The sequence below is a fragment of the Salvelinus alpinus genome, chromosome 10, assembly GCF_045679555.1.
Source record: "Salvelinus alpinus chromosome 10, SLU_Salpinus.1, whole genome shotgun sequence".
NCBI lineage: Eukaryota > Metazoa > Chordata > Actinopteri > Salmoniformes > Salmonidae > Salvelinus > Salvelinus alpinus.
In genome coordinates, this window is record NC_092095.1 from 73,589,739 (window position 1) to 73,615,701 (window position 25,963).

The following is a 25,963-nucleotide window of genomic DNA, read 5'->3' on the forward strand; positions in this document are numbered from 1 at the left end:
GCCAAAGTTATTAACTATTTTAGATTCATGCTGTGAGGTGGGTGAGCTTATGCCACATGCAGATGCTGAAGGGAAAACACACCTCTTGATAAGCGTGTTTATAATGTAGGTCAAGGTGCAGCCTCGTCTCATAGACTAGATGTAACATAGTAAATATAAATCCTGGACTCTCAAAATAGTGTGAAATGTTACGTTTTTATGCTTACATAAAACAGATGGTTACTTAATAAATGGAATTTGGTGGTGCTGTACTGTAACAGCGAGCTGAGAAAGTTGAAAGTATTGACGCCAGGGATATATTGTTGGTGACTGTGTGTTCCTTCATTAGTTTTGTGTTTTTATTCATTTATTTCTGGTACTCTCCTACCTGAGCGGCATGAGGCCTGTGTGGCGTTGCACTGTTAAAATCATCCCAGTGTGGAGATGAAACACCTGTGTGTTACAAAGCCACATGCTCTGTCCTCTCTGCTCTACCTAGGTGTTTTAATGTGGGTAATACAGAGATAATACTAATACGGAGAGAACCACTGCTCTATCTAGGTGATTTAATGTGAATAATACTAATACAGAGATAACCATTGAACATGCATTTTCCATTATTTCATTGTTTACCACTTCAGTTCCTTAAATTTGTAGTTTAAAACATATACAGGGCATTATACAAGACCCCTTGACGACATTTTCCACATTTTGTTACGTTACAGCCTTATACGAAAATTGATTAAATGCATTTTTCCCCCCTCATCAATATACACACTATACCCCATAATGACAAAGCCAAAACAGGTTTTTAGAAATATTTTCACATTTATAAAAATGAACAGCTTATTTGCATAAGTATTCAGACCCTTTGCTCAGACTCGAAATTGAGCTCAAGTGCATCCTGTTTCCATTGATCATCCTTGAGATGTTTCTACAACTTGACTGGAGTCCACATGTAGTAAATTCAAATGATTGGACATGATTTGGAAAAGAACACACCTGTCTATATAAGGTCCCACAGTTGACAGTGCATGTCAGAGCAAAAACCAAGCAATGAAATCAAAGAAATTGTCCGTCGAGCTTCGAGACAGGTTTGTTGCAAGGCACAGATCTGAGGAAGAAAACCAAAACATTTCTCAAATCTCTGTTGGCTGGGCTCCCTGCTTGTGCCGTCAAACTCCTGCCCCACGTTGGGCGCAAACCTTTTAAGGGCTCCCGAGTGGCGCAGTGGTCTAAGGCACTGCATCACTACAGTCCCTGGTTCGAATCCAGGCTGAATCACAGCCGTGATTGGGAGTCCCACAGGGAAGCGCACAATTGGCCCAGCATCGTCCGGGTTTGGCCGGGGTAGGCCGTCATTTTAAATAACTATTTGTTCTTAACTGACTTGACTAGATAAATAAAGATTAAATAAAACCATTTTTTAAAAGTGGGATGCATTGCCAGCAAAGCCACTACACAACAAGACACTAAACAATACATTAATTGCACTGAAACGGTGCCCATAAACTGTTTGGGCCTACATAAAGCTGTCTCAACAGCATAGTCTCAACAGTTTACCACTGCTACACCTGGCTATCAGCGGAACCTTGTCTGGCAGCGAAACAGTTCATTCAGCCTCATTCACTGCCGTTAAAAAAACATGGCTGACTTGCTTAAACAAATGTGGTTTCTACTGACAATTGAGATGTACAAACTATGGCATAAGGGGACGAAAAAGCGGATAAGAGGCAATCTGTAATTTCGATTAAGACATTAATGAGCGAGCTAGGACGGACGTAGTCAATATAACTATTTGTTCACCACTTTTGAAATGCACAGCGACAAAATTCAGAACATGGGCTGTTCTTACAGTGTTCTCCCTGTACGCCAAGTCAAAACCGTAGGATAAATAAAGGGGCATATAAGCAGACAATGAAAACCCTTACAATGTTCAATGATTACATTTCTCTAAAACAGGTTATAGGCTACATGTGAACCACCAAGTCAGAACATTAGGCAAAATGAAGAGGTGAAAATAGACCAAATTATTATGGTGAGGCACATGGGCTACTCACATCTTACTAAACATACACTTAGTATTACTTTCTTAGCTACAGTATACACATGTAGCCTATACATATTACACACATATTACATCATTTATGCAGCAGCATACAACACATTTTTGGACTCACCTTGTTATGCTGTGCTCACTTGAACAGGAAGGTGGCACGGCAGTCCATCGTGGGCATATTCTGTCATCAAACTTTGTCATCAAAGTCTGGCATTCTCTGGATTTATGGTGCTTTCAAGACAACTGGGAACTCGAAGGGGGAAAAAAACGGAATCATGATGACGTCAGTGATCTTCAGGTCGTAGCTGTAGAAAGAGGCCCGAGTTCCCAATTTTCAATTCCGAGTTGGATGAAAGTTCAAAACCTATTTTCTCAGTCGTAGCTTGTTTTTACCCCGAGGTCCCAGTTGTCTTGAACTCACTCAAGTCAGATTTTGAAGTACCGAGTTAAGTTGTTTTGAGTGCGGCACAAATCAAGCTTCATTGACAGCACGGCCAATGTTGAACGTTTACAATTTTAAACTAGGAAAAGAGCCCCTTAATCTTAGACTTGGGACCACACAGCCACTCCATTGAATAGCAGGCTAATGATTGCTTTGCAAAGCTTGCAGTTAGCCACTGATTCCTTGACAAACCACTCATTGTTGAATTTGCAATTTCCAACTTGTTGTGTAATGTTTATGTCCAACGGCCGATGAGCACTGATACTTTATCTATAATTTATCATTATTTCTCTTCATATGACAAAGATTAAAAAGGATTTGCTAGAAGATTGTCGACTTGATTCATGATGACTGCTAGCTCAGATTTTGAAAGTATGATGTTGACATGATCAGTCCAATCAAAGCGACTGTAGATATCACATGATCTGACGTTATTTTATCTGTGGACAATGACCTTGAGCCTTCTTGGATGGGCACTTCTAATGTAACTCTATGGCAGCACCCAAGGGGCTTGAATTTTCAAGTTCTACCCTTAGACTTGGCAGTGATGTATTGTCCCCATGAATGACAGAACACTGAGCCAATCACGGCACAAAGCTCCGTATTTTCTGTGGGCTTGCCCCATCTCAACAGAAAGCACTGAGCTAGGCTGAAAGACCTGCATTTTGGAGCTGCCTTACTCAAGAAAACACAAAAGAGACCATGTCTGTATGCGGCTTTAATAACAACTCAATTACAGGGACAGAGAGAACTGCTGACTGTAGTCATACAAAAACACTCCAGGCACTCAGCCCATAAGAACCATTCATACTGTCAGATCTAATATGAAGAACTGAATACAACCATAAGAACCATTCATACTGTCAGATCTAATATGAAGAACTGAATACTAAAGAGAAGAAGAGGTTGACCAGTACATATTCATGTAACTTTATTTTTCATTGGCAGATCAATAAAGTTTGCTTCAATGCAGTTATCCAAACACATTCATGATCAGTAATTAAAATAACTAATCTAGTTTTAAAGACAATTAATAAACACATGTATTAATTTCATAAACTGTGTATCATTAAATAAAGTTGTAAAACAATTCCCCCCAAACTATTGGTGAAAAGTGATCATCACACCATCTCTATCTGATACATGTTAGGGGCGGAAGGTTGCCTAGTGGTTAGAGCATTGGGCCAGTAACCAAAAGGTTGCTAGATCGAATCCCCGAGCTGACAAGGTAAAAATCTGTTGTTCTGCCTCTGAACAAGGCAGTTAACCCACTGTTCCTAGGCCATCATTGTAAATAAGAATTGGTTCTTAACAGACTTGCCTAGTTAAACAAAGGTTCAATAAATAAATAAAAGTGTATACTAGCTCCTTCCCACAGAATACTGCAGAGGGACACCCTGGTCCCAGAGCAAAACGTATTATATTATACATCAAAAACATCAGTGACACTCCATTTAGTATGTTAGGTAACATTACATTGGACTACCAATATAAACTGAACTAAAATATAAACTAAACATGTAAAGTGTTGGTTTCATGAGCTGAAATAAAAAAATCCAGCAATGTTCCATATGCACAAAAAGCTAATGTCTCTCAAATGTTGTGCACAACTTTGTTTATATCCCTGTTAGTGAGCATTTCAGCCTTTGTCAAGATAATCCATCCACCTGACAGGTGTGGCATATCAAGATGCTGATAAAACAGCATTATCATTACACAGGTGCACCTTGTGCTGGGGGACAATAAAAGGCCACACAACACAATGTCATAGATGTCTCAAGTTTAGGGAATGTGCAATTGTCATGATGACTGCAAGAATGTCCACCAGAGCTGTTGCCAGAGAACTCAATATTTATATATCTACCATAAGTCACCTCTAACGTCCTTTTAGAGAATTTGGCAGTACATCCAACCGGCCTCACAACTGCAGATCACATGTAACCACGGCAGCCCAGGACCTCTTCACCTGCAGGATTGTCTGGGGGGAGGGGGGGGGCGCCGAGTAGTATTCCTGTCTGTAATAAAGACCTTTTCTGGGGAAAAACTCATGCTGAGTGGCTGGGCCTGGCTCCCAAGTGGGCCTATGCCCTCCCAAATCCCACCCATGGCTGAGCCCCTGCCCAGTCCTGTGAAATCCATAGATTAGGGCCTCATTTATTTCAATTGACTGATTTCCTTATACGAACTGTAAATCTTTGAAATTGTTGCGTTTAGATTGTTATTCAGTATAATACGACGTATCGTATGAATTACAATTCGAATGTTATTTTACGCATTGATATTCATACAATATGTTACGAACTTGTAATATGTATGATATGTTACGAATTCCAATTTGTTCTTGCTAACTTTAGCTAGGTTACGGGTGAGGGGTTTAACTTCTTGTGGCTGCAGGGGCAGTATTGAGTAGCTTGGATGAAAGGTGCACAGAGGTGCCCAGAGTAAACGGCCTGCTCCTCAATCATAGTTTCTAATATATGCATATTATTAGTAGTATTGGATGGAAAACACTCTGAAGTTTCTAAAACTGTTTGAATTATGTCTGAGTATAACAGAACTCATATGGCAGGCAAAAACCTGAGAAAAAATCCAAACAGGATGTGGAAATTATTAGGCTGGTCGATTTTCAACCAAGATCCCATTGAAATCACAGCGAGATATGAATGAGTTTTCACTTCCTACGGCTTCCACTAGATGTCAACCGTCTGTAGAACTGAAGGGGGGTCGAATGAGAGAGGAATTAGTCAGGTCTGCCACGACCTGACCATTCTTTGACCATGCGCGTGCGTTCACATAAAAGAGGGAGCTCTGATCCATCGCTCATCTGAAGTCAATGTAATTCTCCGGTTGGAACGTTATTCAAGATTTATGTTAACAACATTCTAAAGATTGATTCAATACATCGTTTGACATGTTTCTACTGACTGTTACGGAACTTTTGGACATTTCGTCAGCTTTTAGGGAACGCGCTTCGTGACTTTGGAATTGTTTACCAAACGCGCTAACAAAAGTAGCTAATTGGACATAAATAACGGACATTATCGAACAAATCAAGCATTTATTGTGGACCTGGGATTCCTGGGAGTGCATTCTGATGAAGATCAAAGGTAAGGGAACATTTATCATGTAATTTCCGGTTTCTGTTGACTCCAACATGGCGGCTAATTTGACTATTGTTCTGAGCGCCGTCCCAGATTATTGCATGGTTTGCTTTTTCCGTAAAGTATTTTTGAAAATCGTACACAGCAGTTGCTTTAAGGAGAGGTATATCTATAATTCCATGTGTATACCTTGTATAATCATCTACATTTATGATGAGTATTTCTGTTGAATCGATGTGGCTATGCAAAATCACTGGATGTTTTTGGAACTAGTGAATGTAACGCGCCAATGTAAACTCAGATTTTTTTATATAAATATGAACTTTATCAAACAAAACATACATGTATTGTGTAACATGAAGTCCTATGAGTGTCATCTGATGAAGATCATCAAAGGTTAGTGATTCAGTTTATCTCTATTTGTGCTTTTTGTGACTCCTATCTTTAGCTGGAAAAATGGCTGTGCTTATTGTGGTTTGGTGTGACCTAACATAATCGTTTGTGGTGCTTTCGCTGAAAAGCATATTTAAAAATCGGACAATTTGGTGGGATTAACAACAAGATTACCTTTTAAATGGTATAAGACATGTATGTCTGAGGAATTTGAATTATTAGATTTGTTTTTTTGAATTTGGCGCCCTGCACTTTCACTGGCTGTTGTCATATCGATCCCGTTATCGGGATTGCAGCCCTAAGAAGTTTTAAGGTAGAGTTAAATGGGTTTAGGGAAAAGATTAGATAACATAGCTAAAAAGTAATAAGTAGTTACAAAGTTGCTATGAGCTATAATGCTAAAGTCCTCCTTGATAAGATTCAAACACGCAGCTTTTGGTTAGACGTTTGACTTACCCACCCCTCCACAGAGCAGGAGTAAGGCTTCTCCCCTGTGTGTATACATTGGTGTGTTAAGATGCTATGGTGAGAGAAACTCACCCAAAAGTCAGAGCAGACGTAAGCAGGCTTCTCTCATGCGTGTGTTCTCTGATGAACTTTTAGCTCATTTGATGTTTTGAAGCATTTTACACAGTCAGAGCAGACGTAAGGCTTCTCTCCTGTGTGTATACGTTGGTGTGTTTTTAAGGTGCCCAGATGAGAGAAACTCGCCCCACAGTCATAGCAGAAGTAAGGCTTCTCTCCTGTGTGTAAACGTTCATGTGATTTTAAGGTGGAAGGGTGAGAGAAACTAGTTCCACAGTCAGGGCAGACGTAAGGCTTCTCTCCTGTGTGTGTTCGCTGATGAGATTTTAGCTCATATAATGTTTTAAAACATTTTCCACAGTCAGAGCAGACGTAAGGCTTCTCTCCTGTGTGTATACGTTGGTGTGTTTTTAAGGTGGTACGTTGAGAGAAACTCGCCCCACAGTCAGAGCAGAAGAAAGGCTTCTCTCCTGTGTGTATACGTTCATGTGTTTTTAAGTCGGAAAGGTGAGAGAAACTAGTTACACAGTCAGGGCAGACGTAAGGCTTCTCTCCTGTGTGTGTTCTCTGATGAACTTTTAGCTGAGCGTATGTTTGAAAACGTTTTCCACAGTCAGAGCAGGAGTAAGGCTTCTCTCCTGTATGTATACGTTCATGTGTTTTTAAGTTGGAAAGGTGAGAGAAACTAGTTCCACAGTCAGGGCAGACGTAAGGCTTCTCTCCTGTGTGTGTTCTCTGATGAGATTTTAGCTTATTTGATGTTTTAAAACGTTTTCCACAGTCAGAGCAGACGTAAGGCTTCTCCCCTGTATGTATACGTTCATGTGATTTTAAGTCGGAAAGTTGAGAGAAACTCGCCACACAGTCAGAGCAGGAATAAGGTTTCTCTCCTGTGTGTTTTCTTAGGTGTATTTTTAGCTTTGATAGAAATGGGAAAATCTTCCCACAATGTGGGCAGTGGTGAGACCTCTTAGCTCTGTGATCTTCCTGCTGTTGCTCTCTGGATGTAGAGAATGTCTCAACATGGTATCCTGTGTGAAAATCAGAAGAACCAGTCAGTTGGTGTGATATACATGTCAATGAAATGTAGTTTATGAAGCACTTTCTACATCAGTAGTTGTCACAAAGTGCTGAACAGAAACCCAGCCTAAAATCCACAAAGAGCAAGCAATGCAGATGTAGAAGCAGTGGCCACAAACTCTCTAGAAAAAAGGAACCTAGGAAGAAACGTAGAGAGGAACCATGCTCAGAGCGGTGACCATTCCTCTTCTGGTCATATCGGGTGGCTAGAGCAACCGAAAGGTTGCAAGATCAAATCCCCGAGCTGACAAGGTAAAAATCTGTCGTTCTGCCCCTGAATAAGGCAGTTAACCCACTGTTCCTAGGCCGTCATTGAAAATAAGAATTTGTTCTTAACTGACTTGCCTAGTTTAGCGTTTGGACATGCGCCCAAACAGGTTGAGGGACACCTACGACAACATCCGGTGAAATTGCAGAGCGCAAAATTCAAAATACAAAAATCGTAATATTAAACATTCATGACAATACAAGTGTCTTACATCATTTAAAAGCTTCTTGTTAATCCAACTGCGTTGTCAGATTTGAAAAAGGCTTTAGAGAAAGCATACCATGCGATTATCTGAGGACAGCGCCCCACGTCAAAATACTTTTTCAACCAGCACAGGCGTCACAAAATCAGACAGCAATTAAATAAATCACTTACCTTTGAAGATCTTCCTCTGATTGCAATCCCAAGGGTCCCAGCTACACAATGATAAACGATAAAGTCCTTCATTATATCCCAAAAATGTCAGTTTAGATGGCGCGTTTGATTCAGTAATTCACTCATTCAACATGCACACAAACCAATCCAAAAAGTGAAAGTCAAACGATGTTTCCAATTAATCCTCGGGTATTCTAATATCTAAATAAACAATAATATTTAGACGGAGAATAGTGTGTTTAATAGCGAAGATAAATAACGAAGAGCGCACTGTCGTTGATGCACGCAACATGACTACTTTTCTAATGGGGGACACCTTGGAAAAACTACAAATACCTGAAACCCATTCTAAAGACTGGTGATATCTAGTGGAAGCCATAGGAACTGCAATCTGGGTCCTATCTATTTGTATATCCCATAGGCAAGCACTGAAAAAACCTGTGACCTCAAAATAAACATTCCGGATGGATTTTCCTCAGGTTTTCACCTGCCATATCAGTTCTGTTATACTCAGACATTATTTTAACAGTTTTAGAAACTTCAGAGTGTTTTCTATCCAATGCTATCAAGTATATGCATCTCCTAGCTTTTGGGCAGTTTACAGGCAGTTTACTTTGGGCACGTCAGTCATCTGAAATTCCGGACAATAATCAGTATGCTAAGAAAGTTAAAAAAAGGTAAAAAAAATAAATACACTACCATTAGTGGTGAAATAAATGAATAAATTCTAAAGATTGGGGTCACTTACAAATGTCCTTGTTTTTGAAAGAAAAGCATTTTTTTTGTCCATTCAAATAATGTCAAATTGATCAGAAATACAGTGTAGACATTGTTAATGTTGTAAATGACTATTGTAGCTGGAAATGGCTAAAGATCTCATACAACGCTGTGTACTACTCCCTTCACAGAACAGCGCAAACTGGCTCTAACCAGAATAGTGTCTAGAAGGCCAGCATCCCGGAGTCACCTCTTCACAGTTGACGTTGAGACTGTTGTTTTGCGTGTACTATTTAATTAAGCTGCCAGTTGAGGACTTGTGAGACGTCTGTTTCTCAAACTTGACAGTCTAATGTACTTGTCCTCTTGCCCAGTTGTGCACCGGGGCCTCCCACTCCTTTTACTATTCTGGTTAAAGCCAGTTTGCGCTGGTTAAATTAAAAAATATATATATTCTCATCAATCTACAAACAATACCCCATAATGGCATCACAATACCCCATAATGACTGAAATATGACATTTACGTAAGTATTCAGACCCTTTACACAATAGTTAGTTGAAGCACCTTTGAGTCTTTTTGGGTATGAAGCTACAAGCTTGAAACACTTGTATTTGGGGAGTTTCTCCCATTCTTCTCTGCAGATCCTCTCAAGCTCTGCCAGATTGGATGGGGAGCGTCTCTGCAAAGCTATTTCCAGGTCTCTCCAGAGATGTTTGATCGGGTTCAAGTCCGGGCTCCGGCTGGGCCACTCAATGACATTGAGACTTGTACCGAAGCCACTCCCACGTTGTATTGGCTGTGTGCTTAGGGTCATTGTCCTGTTGGAAGGTGAACCTTCACCCCAGTTTGAGGTCCCGAGCGCTCTCAAGTAGGTTTTCATCAAGGATCTCTCTATACGCTATGCGCTGACTGCAGCACATTTCCAGCCTAGATGAGGTTGAGGAGCTGCTGTACAAAGATTTAATCCATTGATTTGGACGCCTCCGTCGTCCTTTCAAATGTGTAAGGTTTCTCATTTCCGATTGCCCTGTCTTTTATGTAGATGAAGCGTATTTTGCCATTGAGATCTGGAAAGTATTTGCGTGGGCTGCCTGCTTCTCTCTCACTGCTAGCATCTGAGAAGATTAGCATCTGTCTGTTCAGCCATGCTTTGTCTGTTTCTGTTCTTTCTTCTTTCTGCCCATGAAGTCGTGCGGTCGCCTTCTGTTATAATCAACAGACACAGCCAGGGTTGCCAGGTCCAGTGTAAATGTCTAAGCGAATGACCACTCAAAACCCGCCCACAAGGCTTGAAAACGTTTTTATTTTTTTATTGCAGCAAATGAGGAGTTGCCACATTTATCCAATAGGTGTCTCCATAATGACAATCTACACTGATTGCAAAAAACATGAAAGGACACCTTAATATTGAGTTGCACCCCCCTTGGCCTTTGAACAGCCCCAACTCATCTGGACATGGTGTCAAAAGTGTTCCATAGGGATGCTTCGCCATCTGGCAGTCGGACGGACGGATCTGGGTTTGGCGAGTGCCGGGAGAATGCTTCCTGCCCCCGGTGCATAGTGCCGGCTGTGGGGTTTGGTGGAGGAGGAATGACGGTCTGGAGCTGTTTTTCATGGTTCGGGCTAAGCCCCTTAGTTCCAGTGAAGGGAAACCTTAATGCTACAGCATAAAATTACATTCTAGACGATTCTGTGCTTCCAACTTTGTGGCAACAGTTCGGGGAAGACCATTTCCTGTTTCAGCATGACAATGCCCCCGTGCACAAAGCGAAGTCCACACAGAAATGGTTTGTCGAGATCGGTGTGGAAGAACTTGACTGGCCTGCACAGAGCCCTGACCTGAGGAGCAGCCACAGACCGTTGTTCCTCGTCCACCGAACTTTGCAGTTGGCCCTGTGCATTGGGGCGGGTGGTGTTCTCCTGGCGTCCGCCAATCCCAGATTTGTCTGTCTGACTGACAGATGGTGAAGTGTAATTCATTACTACAGAGAATGCGTTTCCACTGCTCCAGAGGCCAACACTTTACATGTGGTGTTTATATTTTTGTTCAGTATAGTATGATATGTTACCTTTGATATGGTTACATAAGACAGAAGGTGGAACAAACTCCCTCACGACACCAGGTCAGCGGAGTCAATCACCACCTTCCGGAGACACCTGAAACCCCACCTCTTTAAGGAATACCTAGGATAGGATAAAGTAATCCTTCCAACCCCCCCCCCCTTAAAAGAGTTAGATGCACTATTGTAAAGTGGTTGTTCCACTGGATATCATAAGGTGAATGCACCAATTTGTAAGTCGCTCTGGATAAGAGCGTCTGCTAAATGACTTAAATGTAAATGTAAATGTATACTTTGCTACGTTCATCTGTCCCTTGATCCTGACAAGTCACCCAGTCCCTGCCGCTGAAAAACATCCCCACAGCAAGCTGCTGCCACTACCATCCTTCACCGTAGGGATGGTGCCAGGTTTGCTCCAGACATGACGCTTGGCATTCAGGCCAAAGAGTTCAATCTTGGTTTCATCAGACCAGAGAATCTTGTTTCTCATGGTCAGAGTCCTTTAGGTGCCTTTTGGCAAACTCCAAGCGGACTGTCATGTGCCTTTTACTAGGCAGTGGCTTCCGCCTGGGCACTCTACCATAAAGTCATGATTAGTGGAGACCTGCAGAGATGGTTTTCCTTCTGGAAGATTCTCTCATCTCCATAGAGGAACTCTGGAGCTCTGTCAGAGTGACCATCGGGTTCTTGGTTACCTCCCTGACCAAGGCCCTTCTCCCCCGATTGCTCAGTTTGGCCGGGTGGCCAGCTCTAGGAAGAGTCTTGGTGGTTCAAAACTTCTTCCATTGTAGAATGATGGAGGCCTCTGTGTTCTTGGGGACCTTTAATGCTGCAGAAATGTTTTGGTACCGGTCCCCAGATCTGTGCCGACACAATCCTGTCACGGAGCTCTACGGACAAATCCTTCCACCTCATGACTTGGTTTTTACTCTGACATGCACTGTCAACTGTGGGACCTTAAATAGACAGGTGTGTGCCTGTCCAAATCATATCCAATCAATTGAATTTACTACAGGTGGACTCCAAGTTGTAAAAACTTCTCAAGGATCATCTCATAGCAAAAGGTCGGAAAATGTATGTAAATAAGCAATTCTTATCAATTTTTTTTTTTTTTACATTTGCAAGAATTTCTAAAAACCTGTTTTGGCTTTGTCATTATGGGGTATTGTGTGTAGATTGACGAGGAAAAACATGTAATCAATTTTAAAATAAGGCTGTAACGTACCAAAATGGGAAAAATGGGAAGGGGTCTGACAGTGCCCACGGAAAGTATTCAGAACCCTTGACTTTTTCCACATTTTGTTTTTTTACAGCATTATTCTAAAATTAAATAAAAAAATATCTTCAGCAATCTACACACAATACCCCATAATGACAAAGCGAAAACAAGTTTAGACATTTTTGCAAATTTATATATATAAAATAAAAAAAAGAGCCTCAAAATTGAGTTCAGATGCATCCTGTTTCCATTGATCATCCTTGAGATGTTTCTACAACTTGATATATAAAACATTTTAAATATACACTACTGTTCAAACGTTTGGGGTCACTTAGAAATGTCCTTGTTTTGAAAGAAAAGCACATTGATTGTCCATTAAAATAACATCAAATTCATCAGAAATACAGTGTGGACATTGTTATTGTTGTAAATGACTATTGTAGCTGGAAACGGCAGATATTTTATGGAATATCTACATAGGCGTACAGAGGCCCATTATCAGCAACCATCACTCCTGTGATCCAATGGCATGTTGTGTTAGCTAATCCAAGTTTATCATTTTAAAAGGCTAAATGATCATTAGAAAACCCTTTTTGAATTTATGTTAGTACAGCTGAAAACTGTGGTGCTCGTTAAAGAAGCAATAAAACTGGCCTTTGCAACTCTGCCTAGAAGGCCAGCATCCCGGAGTCGCCTCTTCACTGTTGCCGTTGAGACTGGTGTTAAGTGACCCCAAACTTTTGAATTGAGCTCAGGTGCATCCTGTTTCCATTGATCATCCTTGAGATGTTTCTACAACTTGATATATAAAATATTAAATATATATGTATGAGATATAAATCATCAGGATGTGGTAGTCTACTGGTTATGTTCATCACTTCTCCAATCGTTGTTGAGATCTGATATTCTGTGCAGCAAACAAATTATAATTCAATATTGACAGTGATGATGCCATGGCCTATTTTGCAATGAGTTATGCCTTACTTGGTGATTGAGGGTATTACACATTTTCAACGTTTTTGAGACAATGTGTGGGAAAAGGCAGGCGTTACAAGTTTTAAAATGTTTTGCTTCGCTGTGAAGTCTTGAGATGTTCAGGGATGTGTGATGTCAGAATTACAGAATTCAACCTAGCAATAGACTGGTCATAATTTATGAAGATAACTTATAGATAGAACCTGCTCTTACCATGACTAACAGTTGTCCCAATCTTCTCCTCCTCTTCTTCATCTTTAATGTTGACATTCAGCTCCAGTGTTTGACTGCAGTCTTCCAGCTTCACTGATGCCATCTCTGGATCCTGCAGTGCAAACTGGGCTCCACCGTCACAATCAGGACCCAGTGACTGTAGGTTTCTACTCAGTGTGGAAGGAAAGTGGCAGGATGGGTTTGTGCTCACTGTTGATGTTACCGGCCTCAGACTTAATCTGAGTCGGCCTGTAGTAATAAAGACAAACAGACACAAAAGTTATTTTCTTGACAGTTCTGGCACTTTATTCTGTAAAAATATTTTCTCTTTTTTCTTATTCAATTATCTCATTTCAGTAGATCAGGTAGCTAATCCTTGACAAAACATTCATTCACATTAGACACAAAGTACACATTTTAAATTGCACAACATAAGAGCACTTAATCTATAGTAGATTTCCTAAATTCACATAAATGCATAAATGACTCAAAAACCATTTAGCACAAGGTTGCAGTATGTTTCAGGCAGCACTATGCACTATTTTCCTGAATAACCTTGTCTCTTACTACGGGACCAATCATGGAAGCTCCATCAGTCTGACAGTAGGTCCTCTTACTACGGGACCAGCCATGGAAGCTCCATCAGTCTGACAGTAGGTCCTCTTACTACGGGACCAGCCATGGAAGCTCCATCAGTCTGACAGTAGGTCCTCTTACTACGGGACCAGCCATGGAAGCTCCATCAGTCTGACAGTAGGTCCTCTTACTACGGGACCAGCCATGGAAGCTCCATCAGTCTGACAGTAGGTCCTCTTACTACGGGACCAACCATGGAAGTCCATTAGTCTGACAGTAGGTCCTCTTACTACAGGACCAACCATGGAAGCTCCATCAGTCTGACAGTAGGTCCTCTTACTACGGGACCAGCCATGGAAGTTCCATCAGTCTGACAGTAGGTCCTCTTACTATGGGACCAACCATGGAAGCTCCATCAGTCTGACAGTAGGTCCTCTTACTACGGGACCAATCATGGAAGCTCCATCAGCCTGCACTGTAGTTCCACCAGTCTGTCTTACAGCCTCTGCATATGATACATCATGACGGATTCTATATCTCTGAGCATCTCTCTGCACCTGGCATCCACCAAATGCTGCTCTGTGTCCTCCGCACAATTGCAACACTTAACCGTCACATTGCTCCAACATTCACCGTAATCATGTTCCCCAACACACTTGGCACATCTTTTCACTCAACAGCTACATGTCCCATTCTTTGGCATTTAAAAACACTGTGATGATTCACTGTTGCTGCTCCAGTTTCAACTGTTCTGCTATGGAACCCTGACCTGTTCACCGGACGTGCTACCTGTCCCAGACCTTCTGTTTTCAACCCTCTAGAGACAGCAGGAGCGGTAGAGATACTCTCAATGATCGGCTATGAAAAGCCAACTGACATCTACTCCTGATGGGCTGACCTGTTGCACCCTCGACAACCACTGTGATTATTATTTGACCCTGCTGGTCATCTATGAACATTTGAATATCTTGGCCATGTTCTGTTATAATCTCCACCCAGCACAGCCAGAAGAGAACTGGCCACCACTCATAGCCTGGTTCCTCTCAAGGTTTCTTCCTAGGTTCTGGCCTTTCTAAGGAGTTTTCCCTAGCCACTTAGCTACTACACCTGCATTGCTTGCTGTTTGGGGTTTTAGGCTGTGTTTCTGTACAGCACTTTGTGACATCAGCTGATGTCAGAAGGGCTTTATAAATACAGTTGATTGATGAGGCTGGGTCAACTTCTCTGACATGGAAGCTAAGGAATCCTATTCTGTACTTTTCCAGACAAAACCTTCTCAAACCTCAACAGCACTGATAAGCTTTCACTTCTTTAACCCTCTTTCCTACTGATCAACCTTTAGGCTTCAACCACTCTGTCTCCTTCACATGTTCTTTAACAATATCATCCATGGACATAGATATTGGGACCTCAGAGATTACTCCCTTCAATTTAGCATGAGCTCCAGGGTCATGCCTTCTGAGCTTCATCCTATTATGATTTTCCAATTGAAGAATCTTCCCTTGCTGAACCTGACCAGCACAAGATATTAACAATCTACCATTTTTTATTTCACCTTTATTTAACCAGGTCGGCTAGTTCAGAACAAGTTCTCATTTACACGGATGCAGCCCAGTTTAACTTCACCTCTCTTTTTATGGCCTTGGTTCATCAGATAGGGTGTAAATGAGGCCCTGTGGTCTCCTCAAACACCATCCCAACTTTCCACTGTGACACATTATTACTCTAGCTCCCTACCTTGGGCCTCTTTAGAGTTTCTATACTACATGCACCACTGCTTCCAGTATCATTATCTCTGTTCTTCCTATGTCTTTACACTACAGACCATTCACATACTAGGCCCTTGTCCTCCCGCTCCATATCAGAACTGTCCTCCACATTGATCGCATTCGAGCACAGCTGTTGCTTCTCAAACTCTCTCCATTTCCATTGTTTCAGGGGTGTAAAACTCATCCCATTGACAGCCGAGCCTCACAGGTTTTCGTTTCTTCATTCAATTAAAACCTAGACAATCAGACGAGGGGAGTTCCTTTCTAATTAGTGTCCTTAATTAATTAATCAAGTACAAGGGTGGAGCGAAAACACGCAGACACTTGGTCCTCCATGGAATGAGTATGACACGTGCTCCGATTCATCCGCATGAATCGACGCCATTCCATGCAGTTGGCCTCACTCTCCAAATGGTGAAGGATAACTTCAGTTAGCTTCCCTCTATTTTGACACTCCACCACACAGCCTCGTGTCGCCATTTCACCACGAGCAAACTCCTAGAAAGACGACCGAAACCGTTGAAGCCGCCATTTGACGAGCCTCGTCTGAATATTCCTGATCTCGCGAGCTTACATTAACGAAACAGTGTATGTAAACTCGCGAGATCAGGATGGTTCGGACGAAGCTATTTACCAGCTCATAAACAACATTTTACACAAAACCAAGAACATGTAAAAACTAACTAAAATAAGTGGAATCTTTATGAAATGACTTTGACGAAATTATTGTAATGAAACAGGCAGGGAGCAGGTCTCGAACCCTCGACCTCCTAGCCCGAGGTCCGGCGCGCTATCGACTGTGCCGCAAAAGCATGCTCCGGCAGGGTCAATTTCCGCGCTTATAAACCCAGGGTCGTTACATTATGTTCATACACTCATACAAATCCAAAGTCTAGCTACGTGACTTGTAAAATCGTTTTAAATCACGTTCTTCACTCACTCGGTTTGACCACAAAATAACACATACAATTTAAACCTTTACCAAACGTGATAATACCTTCACGGATTTGCTACCTAGCATATTATATTTTCTTTCGACATTAGAAAGTTTAAACGGCATCCACTGCCATAGCTTCCTCAGCACCAATCACTCTTTCAACTATTTCCCGCGCCTCCCAGTAGGAGAACTACTGTACAGTTTCTTGATGTGGATGTTCCCTGATATAAGACAAATTGATAAATGCCATTGGTCAGTTCCGGTGTTATGAAACTGATGGAAAATATTTGTTTAAAAAAAAAAAAAAATATATATATATATATATATATATATATTTAACTAGGCACATTGCATACATAACAGGTTAAGATAATTAAAGTGGTAGTTAGGTGAATTAGCATGGCAGGTTAGGAGACTGAGATTAAGGTTAGGAAAATGGTGAGGGTTAGGGATTTGTTTACCATGCAGGTTTTGATAACTAACGTGGCGGTGGGGAGACTGAGATTAAGGTTAGGAAAATGGTGAGGGTTAGGGATTTGTTTACCATGCAGGTTTTGATAACTAACGTGGCGGTGGGGAGACTGAGATTAAGGTTAGGAAAAGGGTTAGGCCTAGCTACAATTGTCAACAAGTGTTGAAACGGCCACAAACCAATGGGGAGCATCAATTGGTGTAAACTAGATATCATGAAACACCCGATATCAGAGAACGGCCCTAATTGCGGTCTGCAATTACACCCTTCTCGGATCAAGGGGTCAGGCTTCCAGTCTAAAAGCATGCTTTCCACTGTGCTCAGAGGGCATTTTCCGTACTGCAGTTCAGTTCATAGTGAAGTCAATTAAAAAAAAGACAATTTGGTTATCAAGTTTGTAAATAAAAAATCTATTGAATTATTCAAGTAATTGCCTTAAGAGTCAGATTTTTCCCATCAATCACAGCCAAAGTTATTAACTATTTTAGATTCATGCTGTGAGGTGGGTGAGCTTATGCCACATGCAGATGCTGAAGGGAAAACACACCTCTTGATCTGCGTGTTTATAATGTAGGTCAAGGTGCAGCCTCGTCTCAGACTAGATGTAACATAGTAAATATAAATCCGGGACTCTCAAAATAGTGTGAAATGTTACGTTTTTATGCTTACATAAAACAGATGGTTACAATATGGGGGCGCTGTTTTCACTTTGTAAAAATTCGTTCCCAAATTAAACTGCCTCGTACTCAATTCTTGCTCGTACAATATGCATATTATTATTACTATTGGATAGAAAACACTCTCTAGTTTCTAAAACCGTTTGAATTATATCTGAGTAAAACAGAACTCAAGTTGCAGCAAACTTCCTGTCAGGAAGTGAGAAATCTGAAATCGGGCACTCTGTTCCAGGGTCAGTTTATTAATTTGCATGTAATCTATGAGTCGACATGCACTGCATACGATTTCCCCTAGATGTCAGTAAGCAGTGAGAATTGGAATGGGGTTGCTAGGTAGATCTGAGGCCGTATAAAGGCTCTTGGAACGGGGGGTGCACTCTTTTCAACGTTCGTCATGACGCGAGACAGACCTCAGGATGGCATTCTGAAAAGCTCTCGTTATAGGCCTTAGATATATCCGGCTCTGATTTTATTCGATATAGGTGTTAAAAACATCATAATGTAGTTATTTTAAACCGAGTTATATCAGTTTATATCAGTATATAGCGATTTTCGGGAATTTTCTTTGTGCTGCGTTATGAAGAGTTGGACACGTCTGGGCCACATAGCTAATGTTTGCTGCTAATTCCTAAGTTGAAGACGACAATCTACAACCGAGCAACGATGATTCTGGACAAAGGACAACTTGCACAAGATTCTGATGGAAGCTCATCAAATAGTAAGAACTATTTATGCTGTTAATTCGTATTTCTGTTGAAAAATTTTAAACTATAATTCCGCCATTAATTTCGGCACGGTCTCGCTGTAACGCACGCTGTATGTCGTAGTAACGTTAATTTTAAAAATCTAACACAGCGGTTGCATTAAGAACTAATGTATCTTTAATTTGCTGTCCAACCTGTATTTTTTAGTCAAGTTTATGATTAGTTATTGATTAGATTAGGTGCCTCTCCCAAGATTTCTCCCGACATTTTGTTTGAAGTTTGGCTACTATTCACATTGTATAACCACGATTTGTGCCGCTAAATATGCACATTTTCGAACAAACTCTATATGTATTGTGTAATATGATGTTATAGGACTGTCATCTTAAGAAGTTTGAGAAGGTTAGTGAAAAAATAAATATCTTTTGCTGGTTTATTTGCTATCGCTAACGTTATGTTGAATGAATGGGGCTGTGTGGTAGGCTATTGTGGTAAGCTAATATAATGCTATATTGTGTTTTCGCTGTAAAACACTTAAAAAATCTGAAATATTGGCTGGATTCACAAGATGTTTGTCTTTAATTTGCTGTACACCGTGTATTTTTCATAAATGTTTTATGATGAGTATTTAGGTATTTCATGTTGGTTTCTGTAGTTATTCTAGCTGCTTTGGTGAGAGTTGTGATGGTGGCTGCAATGTAAAACTATGATTTATACCTGAAATATGCACATTTTTCTAACAAAACATATGCTATACAATAAATCTGTTATAGGACTGTCATCTGATGAAGTTGTTTCTTGGTTAGTGACTATTTATATCTTTATTTGGTCGAATTTGTGATAGCTACCTATGCAGGAAAAAAATGGTGGGGAAAAAAAGTTGTCTTTTGCTATCGTGGTTAGCTAATAGAAATACATATTGTGTCTTCCCTGTAAAACATTTTAAAAATCAGAAATGATGGCTGGATTCACAAGATGTGTATCTTTCATTTGGTGTCTTGGACTTGTGATATCATGAACATTTTATTATGATATCCCTGTCGCTTTAGGCTAGGCTATGCTAGTCAGCTTTTTTGATGGGGGGATCCCGGATCCCGGTTTGTGACTCGTTAGAGGTTAATAAATGGCATTTGGTGGTGTTGTACTGTAACAGCGAGCTGAGAAAGTTGAAAGTATTGACGCCAGGGATATATTGTTGGTGACTGTGTGTTCCTTCATTAGTTTTGTGTTTTTTATTCATTTATTTCTGGTACTCTCCTACTTGAGAGGCATGAGGCCTGTGTGGCGTTGCACTGTTAAAATCATCCCAGTGTGGAGATGAAACACCTGTGTGTTACAAAGCCACATGCTCTGTCCTCTCTGCTCTACCTAGGTGTTTTAACGTGGGTAATACAGAGATAATACTAATACAGAGAGAACCACTGCTCTACCTAGGTGTTTTAATGTGGGTAATACAGAGATAATACTAATACCGAGAGAACCACTGCTCTACCTAGGTGTTTTAATGTGGGTAATACAGAGATAATACTAATACCGAGAGAACCACTGCTCTACCTAGGTGTTTTAATGTTGGTAATACAAAGATAATACTAATACCGAGAGAACCACTGCTCTACCTAGGTGTTTAATGTGACTAATACAGACATAAAACTAATACAGAGATAACCACTGCTCTAACTAGGTGTTTTAATGTGGATAATCCATTATTTCATTGTGCATTTTCCATTATTTCATTGTTTACCACTTCAGTTCCTTAAATTTGTAGTTTAAAACATATACAGGGCATTAAAGACCCCTTGACGACATTTTCCACATTTTGTTACGTTACAGCCTTATACGAAAATTGATTAAATGCATTTTTCCCCCCTCATCAATATACACACTATACCCCATAATGACAAAGCGAAAACAGGTTTTTAGAAATATTTTCCAATTTATAAAAATGAACAGCTTATTTGCATAAGTATTCAGACCCTTTGCTCTGAGACTCGAAATTGAGCTCAAGTGCATCCTGTTTCCATTGATCATCCTTGAGATGTTTCTACAACTTGACTGGAATCCACCTGTGGTAAATTCAAATGATTGGACATGATTGGAAAAGGATCACACCTGTCTATATAAGGTCCCACAGTTGACAGTGCATGTCAGAGCAAAAACCAAGCAATGAAATCAAAGAAATTGTCCGTCGAGCTTCGAGACAGGTTTGTTGCAAGGCACAGATCTGAGGAAGAAAACCAAAACATTTCTCAAATCTCTGTTGGCTGGGCTCCCTGCTTGTGCCGTCAATCTACTGCCCCACGTTGGGCACAAACTTTTTAAGGGCTCCCGAGTGGCGCAGTGGTGAAAGGCACTGCATCACTACAGTCCCAGGTTCGAATCCAGGCTGAATCACATCCAGCTGTGATTGGGAGTCCCACAGGGCAGCGCACAATTGGCCCAGCATCGTCCGGGTTTGGCCGGGGTAGGCCGTCATTTTAAATAACTATTTGTTCTTAACTTGACTAGATAAATAAAGATTAAATAAAACAATTTTTAAAAAGTGGGATGCATTGCCAGCAAATCCACTACACAACAAGACACTAAACAATACATTAATTGCACTGAAACGGTGCCCACAAACTGTTAGGGCCTACATAAAGCTGTCCCAACAGCATAGTCTCAACAGTTTACCACTGCTACACCTGGCTATCAGCGGAGCCTTGTCTGGCAGCGAAACAGTTCATTCAGCCTCATTCACTGCCTTTAAAAAAAACATTTTCTTGTCAATAGGGGGGCGCTGTTTTCACTTTGGAAAACATCGTGCCCAAATTAAACGGCCTCGTACAATATGCATATTATTATTACTATTGGATAGAAAACACTGTGAAGTTTCTAAAACTGTTTGAATTATATCTGTGAGTAAAACAGAACTCATTTGGCAGCAAACTTCCATATAGGAAGTGAAAAATCGGAAAACGAGGCTCTGTTTTAGGGCCTGCCTATTCAACTGGCTTTATTTATTGATATGTATGCAATTCATACGCCTTCCACTAGATATCAACAGGCAGTGGAAGGTGGAATGGGGTGTCTAGCTTGATCTGAGGTCGAATAAGAGCTTTTGGAGTGACAGGTCCGGTATTTTCTTTGTCTTCGATGGCGTGTGAGGGACCTCGACATTGCCTTCTGAAAAGCGTTCGGTATACACGGCGAATATCTCCGGCTCTGATTTTATTTGATACATATGATAATAACATCATAAAGTAGTTTTTTTCAACCGAGTTTTATCAGTTTATTGGGACTTTTGGAGTTTTCCGTTCTTTGCGCCAAGAGAGGATGGGAATGTTAGGAAGAAATGGACATTCTAAAACCAAACAACGATTTCTTCTGGAAATAGGACTCCTTGTACAACATTCTGATGGAAGCTCAGCAAAAGTAAGAAAACATTTATGATGTTATTTCGTATTTCTGTGGAATATGTAGAATCCAACAGGGCGGAGATTATGTGAGCGCTGTCTCACAATAATGTATTTTGTATGTTGTAGTAAAGTTATTTAAAAAAATCTAACACAGCGGTTGCATTAAGAACCAGTGTATCTTTCATTTGCCATACAACAAGTATTTTTATGTAAAGTTTATGATGAGTTCTTTGGTCAGATTAGGTGAGTGTCCAAAATATCTCCGGACATTCTGGGAAAATGTTGCTACGTATTCACAATGTACAACCACGATTTGCAGCTCTAAATATGCACATTTTCGAACAAAACATAAATGTATTGTATAACATGTTATAAGACTGTCATCTGATGAAGTTGTTTCCTGGTTAGTGACTAATTTTATCTCTATTTTGTCGGTTTTGTGAAAGCTACCTATGCGGTGGAAACATGGTGAAAATATGCGGTTGTGTGTTTGGCTATTGTGGTTAGCTAATAGAAATACATATTGTGTTTTCGCTGTAAAACATTTTAAAAAATCGGAAATGATGGCTGGATTCACAAGATGTTTATCTTTCATTTGCTGTTGTGATTTCATGAAAATTATATTATATGATATCCCTGTCCCGTTAGGCTAGGCTATGCTAGTCAGCTTTTTTGATGAGGAGGATCCCGGATCCGGGAGGGTGATGAAGTAGAGGTTAAACAAACGTGGTTTCTACTGACAATTGAGATGTACAAACTATGGCATAAGGAGACGAAAAGCGGATAAGAGGCAATCTGTAATTTCAATTAAGACATTAATGAGCGAGCTAGGACGGACGTAGTCAATATAACTATTTGTTCAGCCCTTTTGAAATGCACAGCGACAAAATTCAGAACATGGGCCGTTCTTACAGTGTTCTCCCTGTGCGCCAAGTCAGAACCGTAGGATAAATAAAGGGGCATATAAGCAGACAATGAAAACCCTTACAATATTCAATGATTACATTTCTCTAAAACAGGTTATAGGCTACATGTGAACCACCAAGTCAGAACAGTAGGCAAAATGAAGAGGTGAAAATAGACAAAATTAAAGGTGAGGTACATGGGCTACTAACATCTTACTACACAACATACACTTAGTATTACTTTCTTAGCTACAGTATACACATCTCCCTGGCATGTTACATCATTTATGCAACAGCATACAAGACATTTTCTCTGGATTGATGGTGCTTTCAAGACAACTGGGAACTCAGTAAAAAAAAATATGACGTCAGCGATCTTCAGGTCGTAGCTGTAGAAAAAGGCCTGAGTTCCCAATTTACAATTCCGAGTTGGATGAAAGTTCAAAAAGTATTTTCTCAGTCGTAGCTTGTTTTCCCCCCGAGTTCCCAGTTGTCTTGAACTCACTCAAGTCAGATTTTGCAGTACCGAGTTAAGTTGTTTTGAGCGCGGCACAAATCAAGCTTCATTGACAGCATGGCCAATGTTAAATGTTTACAATTTTAAACTAGGAAAAGAGCCCCTTAATCTTAGACTTGGGACCACACAGCCACTCAACTGAATACCAGGCTAATGATTGCTTTGCAAAGCTTGCAGTTAGCCACTGATTCCTTGACAAACCACTCATTGTTGAATTTGCAATTTCCAACTTGTTTTGTAATGTTTATGTCCAATGGCCGATGAGAACCGATACGTTTTATCTATAATTTCTCATTATTTATCTTCATATGACAAAGACTAAAAAGGATTTGCCAGTAGATTGTCGACTTGATTCATGATGATGACTGCTAGCTCAGATTTTGAAAGTATGATGTTGACATGATCAGTCCAATCAAAGCGACTGTAGATATCACATGATTTGACGTTATTTTATCTGTGGACAATGACCTTGAGCCTTCTTGGATGGGCACTTCTAATGTAACTCTATGGAAGCACCCACGGGGCTTGAATTTTCAAGTTCTACCCTTAGGCTTGGCAGTGTTGTATTGTCCCCATGAATGACAGAACACTGAGCCAATCACGGCGCAAAGCTCCGTATTTTCTGCTGGCTTGCCCCATCTCAACAGAAAGCACTGAGCTAGGCTGAAACACCTGCATTTTGGAGCTGCCTTACTCAAGAAAACAAAAAAGAGACCATGTTTGTATGCGGCTTTATTAAAACCTGTTGAGGATAGGGGGTGCTGTTTTCACTTTTGGGGAAAATCGTTCCCAATTTAAACGGCCTCGTACTCAATTCTTGCTCGTACAATATGCATATTATTATTACTATTGGATAGAAAACACTCTAGTTTCTAAAACCGTTTGAATTTTGTCTGTGGGTCAAACACAACTCATTTGGCAGCACACTTTGTGACCAGGAAGTGGAAAGTCTGAAATCGATGCTGTGTTCAAGTGGCTGCCTATAAATGGGCATTATACGTATGACTATACGTGCACGTCATACACCTTCCCCTGGATGTCAAGAGGAAGTGAGAGGAAAAATGAGTTGATTATCTATGTCTGACGTTGAATAAGCCCTCTTGGAACAACGTGTCACCCATTTTCTGTTTTCTGCAAGGCGCGTGGGGGGACCTGTTATTGCCTACTGGAAACCTGTCGTTATGGGCGAATATGAGCTCCGGCTTTGATTTTATTTGATACATGTTACAATATCATCCTAAAGTATGTTTTTTCAATATAGTTTCATTAGATTATTGAACTTTATTCGGGACGTTCGGCGTGTTGCGTTGTTCGACTTTGTTGACGTTGGTTAGCTTAGCGCTGCATGGCCAGTGTGCTTGCTAATTCAAGAGGGAAAGAGGACGTTCTGAATCCAAAACAACGACGGTTCTGGACAAAGGACCCCTTGTACAACATTCTGATAGAAGATCAGCAAAAGTAGGAACCATTTTGTGATGCTATTTCATATATCTGTCGAACTGTGTACTAGTAGCTTTGCGCTCAGGTTTTGGTTATTCCCTTACCATAACTAAGTCTTATGTCGTAATGAAGATATTTTTAGAATTCTAACACTGCCATTGCATTAAGAACTAATGGATCTATCGTTTTCTATACAACATGTATTTTTTTGTAATGTTTATGAATAGCTATTTGGTCAGAATAGGTGAGAGTCTAATAGAAATATCCGCACATTCTGGGAAAAAGATGCTACGTTAGCACGTTATGCTACGTTGTATAACCACGGATTTCAGCTCTAAATATGCACATTTTCGAACAAAACATAAGTGTATGTATAACCTGATGTTATAGGACTGTCATCTGAGGAAGGTTTATGAAGGTTAGTGAAATTTAATATCTTTTGCTGGTTTATTTGCTAACGTGCCTATTGCTATCGCTAACGTGCCTTGATGAATGAATGCGGTAGTGTGGTAGGCTATTGTAGTAAGCTAATATAATGCTATATTGTGTTTCCGCTGTAAAACACTTTAAAAAAATCGGAAATATTGGCTGTATTCACAAGATCTTTGTCTTTCATTTGCTATACACCATGTATTTTTCAGAAAAGTTTTATGATGAGTATTTCGGTATGTCACGTTGGTGTCTGTAATTATTCTGGCTGCTTTCGGTGCAATTTCTGATTGTAGCCGCAATGTAAACTATGATTTATACCTGAAATATGCACATTTTTCGAACAAAACATAGATTTATTGTATAACATGTTATAAGACTGTCATCTGATTAAGTTGTTTCTTGGTTTCTTTGGTTTGTTCTAGGTTAGTTTGGTTGATTTTGTGCATGCTACCTGTGCTGTGAAAAATGTCTGTGCTTTTTTTCTATTTGTTGGTGAGCTAACATAAATATATATTGTGTTTTCCCTGTAAAACATTTTAAAAATCTGACATGTTGACTGGATTCACAAGAGGTGTATCTTTCATTTGCTGTATTAGACTTGTTAATGTGTGAAAGTTAAATATTTCTCAAATATTTTTTGAATTTCGCGCTCTGGCTTTTCAGTGGAATGTGGGAGGAGTTCCGCTAGTGGAACGCAGGGGCTAGACAGGTTAACAACTCAATTACATGT

General features: G+C 40.4%; 2 protein-coding genes across 3 annotated transcripts in view; one reads left to right on the top strand and one right to left on the bottom strand.

Moving 5' to 3' along the window:
• The window catches only part of LOC139533057 (zinc finger protein 135-like), a 545,377-nt gene that overhangs the window by 355,226 nt on the left and 164,188 nt on the right, over positions 1–25,963 (top strand). The window lies entirely within an intron of this gene.
• LOC139533058 (zinc finger protein 79-like) overlaps positions 3,186–25,963 on the bottom strand; it is a 34,112-nt gene continuing 11,334 nt past the window's right edge. The window contains exon 2 of the mRNA XM_071331277.1: positions 3,186–7,530. Coding sequence (XP_071187378.1) covers positions 6,548–7,530 — 983 coding nt within the window. The 3' untranslated portion in view covers positions 3,186–6,547. The remainder of the gene's footprint in view (positions 7,531–25,963) is intronic.